General features: G+C 49.4%; 1 protein-coding gene across 1 annotated transcript in view; it reads left to right on the top strand.

The window, feature by feature from the left end:
- Positions 1-6,743, top strand: part of ACSS1 (acyl-CoA synthetase short chain family member 1) — a 60,036-nt gene extending 53,293 nt beyond the window's left edge. The window contains exons 12-14 of the mRNA XM_064164081.1: positions 2,768-2,831; positions 3,781-3,899; positions 5,563-6,743. Of these exons, the coding sequence (XP_064020151.1) occupies positions 2,768-2,831; positions 3,781-3,899; positions 5,563-5,736 (357 nt within the window). The 3' untranslated portion in view covers positions 5,737-6,743. The remainder of the gene's footprint in view (positions 1-2,767; positions 2,832-3,780; positions 3,900-5,562) is intronic.
- The last annotated feature ends 8,395 nt before the right edge of the window (positions 6,744-15,138 follow it).

The following is a 15,138-nucleotide window of genomic DNA, read 5'->3' as shown; positions in this document are numbered from 1 at the left end:
GCTCATCCAAACAAGCTGAACATGCCTGAGAATTCAGATGGGTTAAATATGAAGCCAGCTTGATTCGTGTCAGCTACAAAGCTAGCCTGGCATTTGAGGAGAAAATGGCTCTAAATGCTCAGGGAACTGAAAACAAGAACTCCTCAGAGCATTTGTCTTCCAAGCTTGACCTGAATAGTTATTTCTGTGTTATGTACCTTTGCCATCATGTAAGACAGATGAACTGGGAGCACATTCATCAAATCATAGAATGGTTTGAGTTGGAAGCAACATCAAAGACCATTTAGTTTCAAACTCCCCCTCTGCCATGGGCAGGGACACCTTCCACTAGAGCAGGTTGCTCAAAGCCTCATCCAGCCTGGCCTTGCACACCCCCAGAGAGGGGCCATCCACAACCTCCCTGGGCAACCTGTTCCAGTGTCTCACCACCCTCACTGGAAAGACCTTTCTCCAAATACACAGGCTAAATTTTCCCTCCTCCAGCTCTAAGCCATCCTCTTTCCTCCTGTCACTACAAGCCCTTGTCAGAAGTCCCTTTCCAGCTTTTTCGTAGGCTCCTTCAGGTACAGGAAGACCACTCTAAGGTCTCTCCAGAAATTTCTCTTCTGCAGGCTTGAACAGCCCAAACTCTTGCAGCCTGTCCCCACAGGGGAGGTGCTGATAAGCCTGAGCTGTGGTCCTGTGGCACTCAGGGTCCTACATTGTCCTCTGAGTAATTTTTTGGTGTCTGTGGGTTTCTGCTTGTCCGTGTAGGATGCAGTTCCTCTCCCATTCTGTGTCCATGCATTCATGTGCATATGCAGATACAGTACTGTGCTTAGATTCTCTCTGATGTTTTCTCTCTTATTTTAAACTAAGACAGCATCATCCAGACTTTAGTGTGGGGCTCAGATATGCAGTTGCCTTCCTACTGCTGAAGAATGTTAAACTCTGAAATGTGGCAGAACAAATCAAGGGTGTGTAGCATAACAATAAAAGCATGCATGTGGCAAAATGATTCTTACCCCATTCTAGGATGATCAGAGACTCATCAAGGTTGGAAAAGACTTCTAAGCTCATTAGTTCAACCAGCTACCTCCACGAGCACTAGACCATGTCCCATGCCACATCTACTCAGTTTTTGAACACCTGCAGGGATGGTGACTCCACCACCTCCCTGAGCAGCCTGCTCCTATGCTTGACCACTCTTGCAGGAAAGAAATTCTTCCTAATATCCAACCTAAATCTCCCCTGGTGCAGCGTTAGGCCACTACCTCTTGTCCTGTCTTTAGTTACTTTGAAGGTTAGGCCAACATTGGCCTCACTGCAACCTCTTTGCAGGTAGCTGTAGAGAGCAGTGAGGTCTCTCAGCCTCTGCTTCATCAGGCTAACCAATCCCAGCTCCCTCAACCTCTCCTTGTAAGACTTGTTCTCCAAACACCTCAGCAGCTTTGTTTCCCTTCTCTGGACCCACTCCAGCACCTCAATGTCTTTCTTATGTTGCGGTGCCCAAAACTGGACACAGTACCAGAGGTGTGGCCTCACCAGTGAAGCAGCCTGATTCTTTTGGCCTCCTGGTGTGCTTTGGGCACTTATAAACACCAGCCAAATGTGGACTGTGGTCACAGACTCTCAGAATGGTAGGGGTTGGAAGGCACCTATGATGAGCACCTAGTCCAACCCTCCTCCTAGAGCAGGATCACACAGCAACACATTTAGGTGTGTTTGGAATGCCTGCAGAAGTGGAGACTCCACAACCTCTCTGGGCAGCATGGTCCAGGGCTCTGCCACCTTTGAAGCAAAGACATTTTTCCTTCTGTTTACATTGTGTTTCAGTTTGTGTCCATTGTGCCTTGTCCCGTCACTGGACAGCACTGAGATGACTCTGGCTCCATCCTCCTGACACTCAGCCTTTAGTTATTGATCAGCATGAATAAGATCTCCCCTCAGTCTCCTCTTCTCCAGGCTAAACAGCCCCAGCTCTCTCCGCCTCTCCTCATTAGATAGATGTTCCAGTCCCTTCAGCATCCTGGTGGCCACAGCCAGTCACCAGCTGGGACTGTAGGGATGCACACAGAGGAGTGCATATGCTGAAAGAGAAAGCAGGTTTCCAGCTTGAGCAGATTTCACCTGGTGTGCAGTAGGCATTGCAGTGCATGTGCAAGGACTTACCTGTCTGTTTAAAAGCAGAGCTAATCCAGTCCAGGAGAGACTGAGGGAGGTGAGGCTCCTTAGCTTGGAGAGGAGGAGACTGAGAGGTGACCTTATCAGTGTTTATCAATGTGGCAAAGGGTGAGTGCCAGGAGGCTGGAGCCAGGCTCTGCTGGGTGATGCCAGTGACAGCACAAGGGGCAGTGGTGGAAGTGGAGGCAGAGGAAGTTCCATGGAAACATGAGGAGGAATTTTTTCACTGTGAGGGTGACAGAGCCCTGGCACAAGCTGCTTTCTGCAGATACTCAAACCCCACCTGGATGTGTTCCTGTGTGATCTGGTATAGGAGATCCTACTCTGGCAGGGGGGTTGGACTGGATGAGCTTTCGAGGTCCCTTCCAGCCCCTGACATTCTGTGATCCTGAAATTCAGTCAGTCCATGCTACCCCCAGAGACGTGGCCATGGCCACCAATGGACCATCCAGCAGCAAGGCAGCATCCAGCTTTCCTGTTGTCCTTGCAGCAGGCTGTGCCAAGGGGAGGGTGAGATGTTTTGTTCCTAGAGCAGCTGGTGCAGTTGCTGCAGCACCTGAGGCAACTGTTCACTCTGTGCCTTTCTGGTTTATTTCTGGTGAAGGCTGACCACGCTGAGGTCCCTGAGACAGCTGTGATTGGGTACCCACACAAGATCAAAGGAGAAGGTATGTGAAATGCACTATCCTGGCATGACATTTTCATGGAATTGTTTTGGCTGGAAAAGGCCTCTAAGATCATCAAGTCCAATTGTCAACCCAACACCACCATGGCCATTAAACCATGTCCCAGAGTGCCATGGACACGTTTCTTGAACACCTCCAGGGATGGTGACGCTACACCTGCCTGGGCAGCCTGTTCCACTGCCTGACCACTCTTCCCATCAATCATTTGTTCCTCATATCCAACCTAAACCTCCCCTGGCACAATTTCAGGCTATTTCCTCTCATTCTGTCACCTGACATATTGAGATGAGCCCAACCCCCACCTCACTGCAGCCTCCTGTCAGGGAGTTGTAGAGAGCAACGAGGTCTCCCCTCAGCCTGCTTTTCTCCAGACCAAACAGCTGCAGTTCCCTCAGCCACTCCTCATAAGGTCTGTTCTCCAGACCCTTCACCAGCTTTGCTGCCCTTCCTTAATTTCTAACCTGAGCTGTGTGTGAGGAGGTGCCTGGGGAATGGGGAGGGCAGTTAGCCTGGTTGGTGCTGCAGCCCCCAGAGACAAAGACTGCCATGAAAACAATGGAGTGTTTCTAAGCTGGGGGCAGGTGTTACTCCCCAAACTCTTCTCACATCATTTATGTATGTGGTAGAGGCTCATCTGAAAGGGTTGTGCTCAGAAATGTCCTTTGAGCAGGGTGGGAGCAGCTGCCCTGCCCTGGCTAGCTTTTGGTCAGAATTTACATTGAGTTGTCACTGAGATCAGTCTGGTGCATAGGTGCCAAGAAAAGGCTTGGCCGTCGTTGCAGGGCTGGAGCCTTGGCATTCTTTTGTGAACAGGATTTATGGGGTCTGGCAGTCCCTAGATTGCACACAGGAATGATTTCAGACCTGCCTCGGATCCTTGCCAGCCAGGATCTGATATGAAGTATGTGGCTTTTGCTTCTTTGTCTTCCAGGTGCCTTTGCTTTTATAGTGCTAAAGGAGCCAACAGCTCATACAGACCGCATCAAAGAAGAGCTCAAAGCCATAGTGGCTTCCAAGATAGCAAAATATGCTGTGCCTGACCACATTCTGGTAAGTGGGAGACTGTAACAGGTACCAGGAGCTAGAACAGTCACAGAAAAACAGAATAGCAGGGGTTGGAAGGGACCTCTGGAGATCATAATGTCCAACTCCCCTGCCTAAGTCAGGTTCACCTACATAAGGTCACACAGGAACATGTCTAAGCAGGTTTTGAAAGTCCCCAGAGATGGAGAATCCATCACCTCTCTGGGCAGCCTGTTCCAGTGTTCCATCACCCTTAAATTAGAGAAGTTCCTCCTCATGTCAAGCATCACCTTCCTGCCTGCAGTGCTGCTGTGGTCCATTCTTGTCCAGAAGAAGCAGCAGGAAAACAGAACTGGCTGCGGGGATCCCTAGGTAGGCAAGGGGAGGTGCAGTGGTGTTCACGTGCTCCTTTTTCCATGCCTGAGGACCAGCAGCAACCCAGAGGGTGGCTGGGATATTACAGCTGCTCCGTACAGTTCCTGCCCTCGGCTAGCCGCTTGCTGAAGCGAGCTGGCACTGCTCTCTGTGGGATCAACCCCACCAAAATGCAGAGAAGCACCACAACCTTCAGTGTCCCTGAGAGGCAGAGCAGCACTTCTCATTGCCCAGCTCTCTTGGGTTGCTAAGCTGCATTCACCCCAGATCTCAAGAACTGCCTGTTTCTGCTGCATAACTAGCAGCTTGTGGAGCCCTGACCCTGGGAGCACTGATGAGCTCCAGGCTCCCTGTGTGCCTTTGAACCTACTGCCCAGTCCTTCGCAGGAGGCATAGAACCACACAATGGTTCTGCTTGGAGAAGACATTGAAGATCAAGTCCAACCATTCTTTAACTCTACCACGTCTCGACTAAACCACAGAGTCATAGAATGGTTTAGGTTGGAAGTGACCTCAAGGATCATCCATAGGCAGGATCTAGCCTCTTGCTGGAACTCAAGGCCTCATCCAGTCTGCATGACAAACTATGTCCCTCAGCATGGCATCTCTGCCTCTTTGAAACGCTCTGGGGATAGGGATTCAACCACCTCCTGGGGAGTCTTTGAGAACCCTTTCAGTGAAGAAGTTTCTCTAATCTCCAACCTAAACCTCCCCTGGTGCATCCTGAGGCTGTTTCCTCTCCTCCTGTCACTTATTACTAGGGAGAAGAGACTGAGCATAGCCAAGACATGTAACATTCTTCTGGTGCTGAAGCAGTGTGTAGGCTGACAGAGGTAATCAGGCAGAGAGAAGTATCAGCAGACAGGAGTCACTGCTTGAGTAGCTAAGGTGCAGTATTGAGTGCTCTATATTCCTGCCCTGTAAAGTGGAGTATGTTTGTCTGTTCTGATAGTGCACTGAGATCCTGTGTCACTATCAGTGCCTGAGTTTCCAAGTGTAACTAGCTTTCTAGCTCAGTAATGGACAGCCTTTGCAGGTCCTGATTCTTCAGAGAGCTGTGCCTGGAGATACCAGCGGCGAGGAAATGGGGAACAAAGTCCACTTAAGAGCAAAACTGATAGTACAGGGAATTAGTGCTAGGGATACTCCTCTCCTTGGATGTAAAGCAGTGTGCTCAGTGGGCTAGTATTTCTCAGGAGCCTCAAGGCAGGTGTGGCCATGGTGCAGTACACCAGGCTCAGGACAGTTCAGCCACCTTTCCCTGTGGCTTCAGCAGCAGCTGGGCTCTAATACAGCTCTGGTTTTCCCTCTGCAGGTGGTGAAGCGGCTTCCTAAAACCCGCTCAGGGAAGATCATGAGAAGGCTGCTGAGGAAAGTAATCACTGAGGAGTTGAGCAGCATGGGAGATACCACCACGCTGGATGATCCAAGCGTTGTCAAGGAGATACTGGATGCTTACCAGAAGTACAAGGAGAAGAGTTCCTCGTAACCAGGCGGCTCTGCAGTCTCCCCCCTCTGGGAGCATGGACAGAGCTCTCCTGCTGGCTCCTTTGCTTGTTAAACTCTTGTCTTCTTCTAGGGCAACAACATTTTTCACTCCAATGTATTTTGAGATGCAGAGAGCTGGGAGCAACCTGCAGTTCTGCACAGTCACTGAGCTGCCTTCCATTGTTTTAGGGCTGTTGTAGAGCAGTTGCTGGTGGTTTCCATTAGCTATGATGAAACTTAATACCGCCTGAAGCAAGATGCAGATGTTGATGCTTCTCATTTTAATGTTAGTGTACAGGGAAATGCTTTTCTACAATATTTCTGCTGTTTGAAAAGAAGCTGTGGGTTTCACTTCTTCAATTTTACCTTCAGCTTTGATATCTGAGTTGAAGTAGCTGTATTCCATTGCAGCTGTGGTGCCTTTTCAGCAATACTGGGTATTCCAGTAGATGTTCCACATGTTTCACATGAGGGCAAGGTTATGAAGGAAATGAGAAGGACATGACTAGTCTGATAATTCTTGCTTGTGCTTACCCAGTGGTTCTAAGCTTTCCAAGCAAGGATTTGTTCCTACCACTCTATGTAGCAGGACTTGCCAGAGATGGTGAGCCTGTGCCCCTTGCTGTCATAAGTAAGCAACGCAGCACTAGCACTTGCAGCTGCAAAACTGAGCCACAAAGCCTGCCACTGTACTTCCTACAACGCACTGCAAGTTGTGTAGGAGCCTGGTCCCACATATTCTTATTCTGTCTTGAGAAACTGAGCTTTCAAACTAACTGTACTTTGATCCAGTTGTCATCACCAGTGAGACAATGCTGTCCATTGTGGTTCACTTCTGCATATTAGGAGTAGTGGTCTACAACTGGCAGATCTTTGTGGCTTGTTGGTGATTTGTCTAAGTGCCTTTGTTTCTTAGACACCATTAAAAGGGATGATATTTGCTTGCTCTCTGCCAGAGAAGCACTGGCAAATGAAATTCTCAACTGCTCAAAAGAGGTTTGAAGCTGAGAGATGTGCTGGAGAGCTCACTTTGACTTGTTGGGCTGTATGATTTCTGTCCAAGGAAGGGTTATTTTAACCCGTAGCCTTGTTTACTCCAACAAAGACAGGCACTCACTTTGGAGGTGGGCTGGTTCTCGTGTCAGAAATGCCTTTATATCCTGCTTTGGCAGAGGGGCTGGACTCAGTGATCTTCAGAGGTCCTTTCCATCCCAAATCATTCTATGATTCTGTGATTTCAAGTTGGGACCTACCATCTCCACCCTTTCGGCGTGCTGCCTTGTGAACTTCCAAAGATGTGCCAGATGGGTACCTCCAAGTTGCAAAATCCACAAAGAAGAAGGAAGTGTTTCTTAGATGCCTCTGCAAAGCCATGATGGCATTCCAGACCAGCAGCCTCAGAACAGCAGGGAACAATATGGATGCTCCCTCCTTGGAGGTGTTCGAGGCCTGGCTGGATGGGGCCTTGAGCTTGGTCTAGTGGAAGATGTCCCTGCCCATGACAGGAGGGTTGGAACTAGATGATCTTTAGGGCCCCTTCCAAGCCAAACCATTCTATGATTCCCTATATTTGGACTGTTCAGAAGAATTTGCTGGTGGGTGTTCTGCCCTCTACATGGCACTGAAGGTCAAAGAAGAGACTGTTAAAATTTGCTAAATTTGGTTTGAGCTGGCTGAAGTGTTGAGAGTGGTTGGAAGGTCCACAGAGCATGATGGAGAGCTTCTGCCTTCTCCCTGGGCACAAAAGCTCAAAGTATACTCCAGTATAGCCTGGACAGTGTCGATCCTGGAAGTATGTGCCACAGGAATCACCTAGGACAGGTCCCACAAAAGTGTATCCAGACAGGTCTTGAAAGTCTCCAGAGAGGGAGACTCCACAGCCTCTCTGGGCAGCCTGTCCCAGTGCTCTGCCACCCCCAACAGTGAAAAAAATCCTCCTCATGTTTCCATGAAACTTCCTCTGCCTCCACCTCCACCCACTGCCCCTTGTGCTGTCACTGGCATCACCCAGCAGAGCCTGGCTCCAGCCTCCTGCCACTCACCCTTTGCATATTTATAACCATCTCAGTGAGGTCACCTCTCAGTCTCCTCCTCTCCAAGCAGCACAGCCTCAGCTCCCTCAGCCTCTCCTTGTAAGAGAGATGTTCCACTCCCTTAATAATCTTTGTGGCTCTGCACTGGAGTCCCTCAAGCAGTTCAATGTCCCTCTTGAACAGGGGGGCCCAGAACTGGACAGAGTACTCCAGATGTGTCCTCAGCAGGGCAGAGTAGAGGGGCAGGAGAACCTCTTGGCCTACCAGCCACAGCCCTTCTAATACACTCCAGAATGACCTTGGCCCTCCTGGCCACAAGAGCACACTGCTGGCTGATGGTTAACTTCCCATCCATTAGCACTCCCCAGGTCCTTTTCCCCTTTGCTGCCTTCCAACAGGTCAGTCCCCAACCTACACTGCTCCCTGGGGCTGTTCTTTCCCAGGTGCCAGGCTCTGCACTTGCCCTTGTTGGATTTCATTCAGTTTCTCCCTGCCCACCCCTGCAGCCTGTCCCGGTCTGTCTGAATGGCAGCACAGCCTCCTGGTGTGGCAGCCACTGCAGCCAGGTTGGTGTCAGCAGCAACCTGCTGACAGTGCACTCTGTGCCCTCACCCAGGTCATTGATGAATGTATTGCATAGAACTGGCCCCAGTACTGACCCCTGTGGGTCTCCAGTAGTCATGGACCTCCAACTAGACTCCATCCCATTGACCACAACTCTCTGACTTCTTTGCTTCAACCAGTTCCCACCCCACCTCACTCCCTGATCCTCCAGACCACACTGCCTCAGTTTAGCTGCAAGGATGCTGTGAGAGGTAGTGCCAAATCCTTTACTGAAATCAAGATCAACCACATCCACTGCTCTACCATCACCTAGCCACCTGGTTATGTCCTCTTAAGGCTATCAGGCTGGTCAGACATGACTTCCCCTTGGTAAAACCATGAGACTGCTCCTAATGACCCCCTTGTCCTTGATATGCCTTAGGACAGTGCCAAGAGTAAGTTGCTCTATTACCTTCCCAGAGATGGAGGTGAGGCTGACCAGTTCTCTCGGTTTCTCTTCTCCAGGCTAAACAGCCTCAGGTCTCTCAGCTTTCATCATAAGAGAGAATTTCCAGTCCCTTCATCATCCTCATAGCCTCTGTTGGGCACTCTTTAGTGTGCCCCTATCCCTCTTGATCTGGGAAGATCAGATGTGCTCCCAGTAGGGCAAGAGTAGAAGGGGGAGGAGAACCTCCCTTGACATGCTGGCTGCATTCTTCTTAGTGTAGCCCAGAACACTCCAGCAGACCTTGCAGTCCTGCTTCTGCCTCTCTCAGGTGACAGTCTGCTTAGTTTCATGGAGCTGTGTGTTTTGGCCCACCAAACCTCTGGGTAATGGGCAGGATTGCTCATTCTTGCACTACTTTTACAGTGGTAACTTACTCCTGAATTCAGCTAAAGCAGCACTGCTTTCTCCAGTGTGATGGGATACTAGAGAGACAAGCTGTGCACCTAACTGGAGGCAGAAAAGGCAGGAACAAAAAGGCAAAGAGATGCTGGAGGACTGGGGGAGAAGTGAATTTTCTGTCCAGCAGGAGAAGCAGGCTACTCACGGGACAATGAGTTTTCAGAGAATCATGGATTCATAGAATTATTTTGGTTGGAAAAGACCTCTAAAATCATCAAGTCCAACCATCAACCCACACTACCATGGCCATTAAACCATGTCCCAAAGTGCCATGTCCACAGATTTCTTGAACACTCCCAGAGATGGTGACTCCACCACCTCCCTGGGCAGCCTGTTCCAACGCCTGAGTACCCTTTCACTAAATAAATGTTTCCTCAAATCCAACCTAAACCTCCCCTGGCACAATTTCAGGCCATTTCCTCTTATTCCATCACCTGATACTAGGGAGAAGAGACCAACCCCCACCTCACTCCAACCTCCTTTCAGGGAGTTGCAGAGAACAGTGAGGTCTCCCCTCAGCCTCCTCTTCTCCAGACTAAAGAACTTCATGTCTCCCAGCTGCTCCTCAGGTGATTCTTTCTCTATCCTCTTCACCAGCCTTCTTGCCCTTCTAAAGGCCTTTTGTCTTAGGTCCCCGAGTTCCTCTGAGCACCCTATAGCTGCATTTGCTTTTTTAAAGCTTCAGTTGATGTTAGCTGTCTCTGGGCAGTGGGTGACACAGCAGGGAATATCATGTGCCATTAAAATCCCCATCCTTCCAACCGCGATCCATATTCGCCTAAGGTAAGCAGACACTCTCTGGCCTTTGTGGGAGGTCGAACAGCAGAAAGTTTGATCAACAGGATGTTAATATTTTAGCAGACAGATGCTACTTAGATCCTTTACTGCCATTGGAGAAGAAAAAAAACCCCAAAACAACAACAAAACCACCGCCACTTCCTTAAGGGTTTTTCAGCTGGGAAGCAGCCAGCAGTTAATGCATTTGATAGAAAGAATAAACTGCCTCACTTAGGCAACTTGTCTCCAGTCTGCAGTAGCCCATTTGATTATGCTCCTTTTGCTTGTGGTGCCTTTTTCCTCCACTGGAGACAAAGCCTGCGGTTTTCTCACCTTTAAAAAGGGAAAGTTAATCTCTCTAGAGATGAGATATATTGTACAGGCTAAAAAGGAAATGAAAGGCTCTTCTTGTAATCGTGCTTTAAACACAATTATTGTCCTTGACCAAAAGCTTCTTCACAGATCTCTGTATTTGTATTTTCATTGAAGTTGACCAAAAGGTTCTTCAGTGACCTCTATATTCATAGTTTCATTTAGGTTGACCAAAAGGTTCTTCAGTGACCTCTCTATTCATAGTTTCATTTAGGTTGACCGAAAGGTTCTTCACTAACCTCTGTATTCACGTTTTCATTGAGGTTGATCAAAAGGTTCTTCACTGACCTCTGTATTCATGTTTTCATTGAGGTTGATCAAAAGGTTCTTCAATAATCTCTATACTCATATTTTCATTGAAGTTGACCAAAAGGTTCTTCAGTGACCTCTATATTCATAGTTTCATTTAGGTTGACCAAAAGGTTCTTCACTGATCTCTGTATTCATATTTTCATTGAGGTTGATCAAAAGGTTCTTCAATAATCTCTGTATTCATATTTTCATTGAAGTTGACCAAAAGGTTCTTCAATGACCTCTATATTCATAGTTACATTTAGGTTGACCAAAAGGTTCTTCACTGATCTCTATATTCATATTTTCATTGAAGTTGACCAAAAGGTTCTTCACTGATCTCTATATTCATATTTTCATTGAAGTTGACCAAAAGGTTCTTCAGTGACCTCTGTATTCATATTTTCATTTAGGTTGACCAAAAGGTTCTTCAGTGACCTCTGTATTGATATTTTCATTTAGGTTGACCAAAAGGTTCTTCACTGATCTCTGTATCCATTTGGTTCATTAAAGGCAATACCTCCCAGTGTGTGACGGGTTGGCTTTGAGACATAATTGTGCAGCCCTCCATTCCCTAAAGGGTCTAGGACTTTGTGAGTTCTTTGGACTTGGTTCTGCCTGTCCTGATTCCTTGAGGTTGCTAACAGAGTCTGAAGGAGTCTGATATCAGGGTGAGTCAGGTCCAAACTGCTGTTTGGCTTTGCTGCTTTTCTCTAAACAGCAGCTCACAGGAAATGAGTGGCTGCCAAAAAACTGCCACTGCAAAGCTGCTCAGTGAAGAGCAGGCATTTGCACGGCACTAAGCTGCAGGTCTCATGTAAATCCCAAGGTCCCACTGCTCTGCACTCATTTTCCTGCCTGCTGCAAACAGAGAACAGTTAGTGGCAATGAGTAATTACCATTAGTTGATATGGACAGTTCAGCTACAGCATGCACACGTAGGAAATGAGTGAAAATGGGAGGTGTCTGGGGAACATATGAGGCAGCATCTTGTAGAAAGGGAGTGTGTAGCTGACCCAGAGCCAAACAGCTGAGGAAAAAATTGTTTCCAGGTGCCATGGATTATTTGTCAGTGTCAGGAACTGATCCTCTGCAGGTGACCTCGTCCATGAAGTGAGAAAGACTCTGTTTCACCTCTGCATCCCAGACGGCTGGCACTACAGGGACTTGCAGGAGAAAAAAGATGCTGAGGGGACTGGAACATCTCTCCGATGAGGGAAGACAGGGAGAATTTGGTCTTTTTAGGCTGGAAAAGAGAAGGCTAAGAGGGGATCTCACCAGTGCTTAGAAATACTGAAAGAGTGGCTGTCAGGAGGATGGGACCAGGCTTTTTTCAGCAGTGCCCAGGGACAGGAGAAGAGATGAGAGGCACAAATTTGAACATGAGAAGTTCTATCTAAACATAAGGGAAAACTCATTCTTTTTAAGGGTAACTGAGCCCTGGAACAGACTGGCTAGAGAGGTGGTAGAGTCTCCATCTTTGGTGATACTAAAAACTCTTCTGGATGTGTTCCTCTGTAACCTTCTTTAGGTGAAACTGCCTTGGCAGAGGGGCTGGACTTGAGGATTTCCAGAGGTCCTTTCCAATTCCTATCATTCTGTGATTCTGTAATGCAGGGTTGGGCACTGAACATCCTCATCAGCTGCTTACCAGAGAATGAATCACAGAATGGACTGGGTTGCAAGGGAGCTTTAAATGTTATCTAGCCCCAACTTCCCTGCAGCAAGCAGCACTCCAGCAGCTGCATGCAGACAGCTTCCAATGCCACTGTCAGCTCTCACGACCCTCTGGCAAGTGTCTCCAACAAGCCATGGAAATGGCTAGATAGAAAGGCAGAAGTCCAGCTCCTCCCTCTGTGTTCCACTGCTGCAGCTGCCCTGATTTATTTACTGAGCATTTATGGGTAGGATGGAGACTGTTTCCCAGACTAACACAATTATACTCAGGGCCTGTCTCTGTGGTCAATTAAAGCCACAGGAACTGATTTCAGCAACAAATTTCTGGTTTGTTTTTTTACCTAACCAGGAACAGATGATTCTTTTCCAGCCTGAAAACAGACAGTTGAGGACAGGGAATTCTCTTCTGGTTTAGACATGCAGCAGTTTTTTCAGGGCAGTAAATCTCTACTTGCTCTGTCCTGGATAGGAGGACCTGAGGACATAACCTCCTTTTGGGGTGGAAATGGTCATGGCTATGCAAAACTACCAACCTAGAACCATTGATAATGCATGATCTACCACAGCAGCTTTCCCACTTTTGCTTCTGTTCCTCTGTAGGTGGTGTCTATCTGCCTGAACTGCCTGTGTTGGCAGTGACAAAGCACATTTGGCTTTTTGGTCTGTTGAGGCTGGGAGAGCAGGAACCCAGTGGTTTTTAGTGTTCATCCTGCACCTGGCATACAGAAAACTCCATTAGTTGGTGTTTCTATTTAATATACCTATTAGACTCTGAGGATGCCAATTTACTCCTCTGTCCTATAGTCTTCTGCACTCACAGGAATGCAGTAGCCTCACAGCAGAGTCAGGAGGAGAGGTTGCAGAATACTACTTGCAAAGTCCTGGGCTGAGATGATTGTTCAGGAAAGTGAGTGCCTTTAGGGAGCAGCACTGCTAAGCACTCTTCCAGCTGCTGGGCCTGTTGCCTGAAATCAACTCCAAGAGAGAGAAAATGCTCTTCTCTTGAGCCCCTTTTCTGGCCACAGCCCCTTGCAGTTGAGAGCTCACACGTTTTGTTACCAGACATGATGCCAAATAGCTTTTCTCATTCCTTGACAATGTGCAGCTGGAGTGGTCCTGTTCAGCTCGTTTCTTGAGCTGCACTTGCTGGGTTTTGCAGTGCTAACAAAGCTGTGCTACCACCGTGGTGCTGGCACCCAGAGTCACTGCTGCAACACTGCAGCTCCTGAGCAAGGGAAAGCAGCCAGAAAAATCTCAGCATGTTGTGTTACCCAAAAGATCGAGAGAGGAGTAAAGGTGGTGGTCTTGGAGCTTATGGGCTGACAAACAGTGGGAGGTGCAAGTATCATCTCTCCCACCTCAGTGCACAGAATCCATCTCGGTCCACAGAAAGGTAGGTGTTGGAAGTGACCTCAGATTATCTAGTCCAATCCCCTTCTAGAGCAGGATCACCCAGGACAGGTCCCACAGAAATGTATCCAGATGGGTCTTGAAAGTCTCCAGAGAGGGAGACTCCACAGCCTCTCTGGGCAGCCTGTCCCAGTGCTCTGCCATCCCCAACAGTGAAAAAATTCCTCCTCATGTTTCCATGAAACTTCCTCTGCCTCCACCTCCACCCACTGCCCCTTGTGCTGTCACTGGCATCACCCAGCAGAGCCTGGCTCCAGCCTCCTGCCACTCACCCTTTGCATATTTATAACCATCTCAGTGAGGTCACCTCTCAGTCTCCTCCTCTCCAAGCAGCACAGCCTCAGCTCCCTCAGCCTCTCCTTGTAAGAGAGATGTTCCACTCCCTTAATCAGCTTTGTGGCTCTGCACTGTCCCTCAAGCAGTTCAATGTCCCTCTTGAACAGGGGGCCCCGAACTGGACAGAGTACTCCAGATGTGTCCTCAGCAGGGCAGAGTAGAGGGGCAGGAGAACCTCTTGGCCTACCAGCCACAGCCCTTCTAATACACTCCAGAATGGCCTTGGCCCTCCTGGCCACAAGAGCACACTGCTGGCTGATGGTTAACTTCCCATCCATTAGCACTCCCCAGGTCCTTTTCCCCTTTGCTGCCTTCCAACAGGTCAGTCCCCAACCTACACTGCTCCCTGGGGCTGTTCTTTCCCAGGTGCCAGGCTCTGCACTTGCCCTTGTTGGATTTCATTCAGTTTCTCCCTGCCCACCCCTGCAGCCTGTCCCGGTCTGTCTGAATGGCAGCACAGCCTCCTGGTGTGGCAGCCACTGCAGCCAGGTTGGTGTCAGCAGCAACCTGCTGGCAGTGCACTCTGTGCCCTCACCCAGGCCAAGGTGTTCCACTCCCTTCATCTCTGTGGCTCTGCACCGGGCTCTTTCCAGCAGGTCCTTCTTGAGCTCAGGGGCCCAGAACCGATCTCTCAGTTCCAGCCCCCTCAGCATCCAGCAGCTTTCTGCTGGACTTTCCAGCGGTTCCTTGTCCCCCCTGAACTGGGGAGCCAGTGGGTGTGCGAGTCATCGAGGGGGACAGGTAATGCATTTGAGGCCTCGCAGCTCCTTCAGCTTACACCCTTGTAAGCAGCTTCGGGAGCCACCGACGGCTTTGCCTTGTCTGTGTCCCGCAACCGCCTTCAGGCTGCCGCCGCACCTGAGCCCTCCCCGCTCCGCCGCCTGCTCCGCGGGCTCCTGGCGCCATCCCGCGGGCCCTGCCGCTCACGCTCGCCGCTGCCCAGGCCGCGGCCGGGGAGAGGCAAGGCTGCAAGCCCGACTCTGCCCCGGGAGCCCGCACCGCTCGGGAGGCAGCACCGGAACGCGCTGGGCTCTCCATGGCTGCGGGGCCGTTTGTG

The sequence above is a fragment of the Pogoniulus pusillus genome, chromosome 25 (genome assembly GCF_015220805.1).
Source record: "Pogoniulus pusillus isolate bPogPus1 chromosome 25, bPogPus1.pri, whole genome shotgun sequence".
NCBI classification, from domain to species: Eukaryota; Metazoa; Chordata; class Aves; order Piciformes; family Lybiidae; genus Pogoniulus; species Pogoniulus pusillus.
This window is presented reverse-complemented; position numbering and strand designations above follow the sequence as displayed.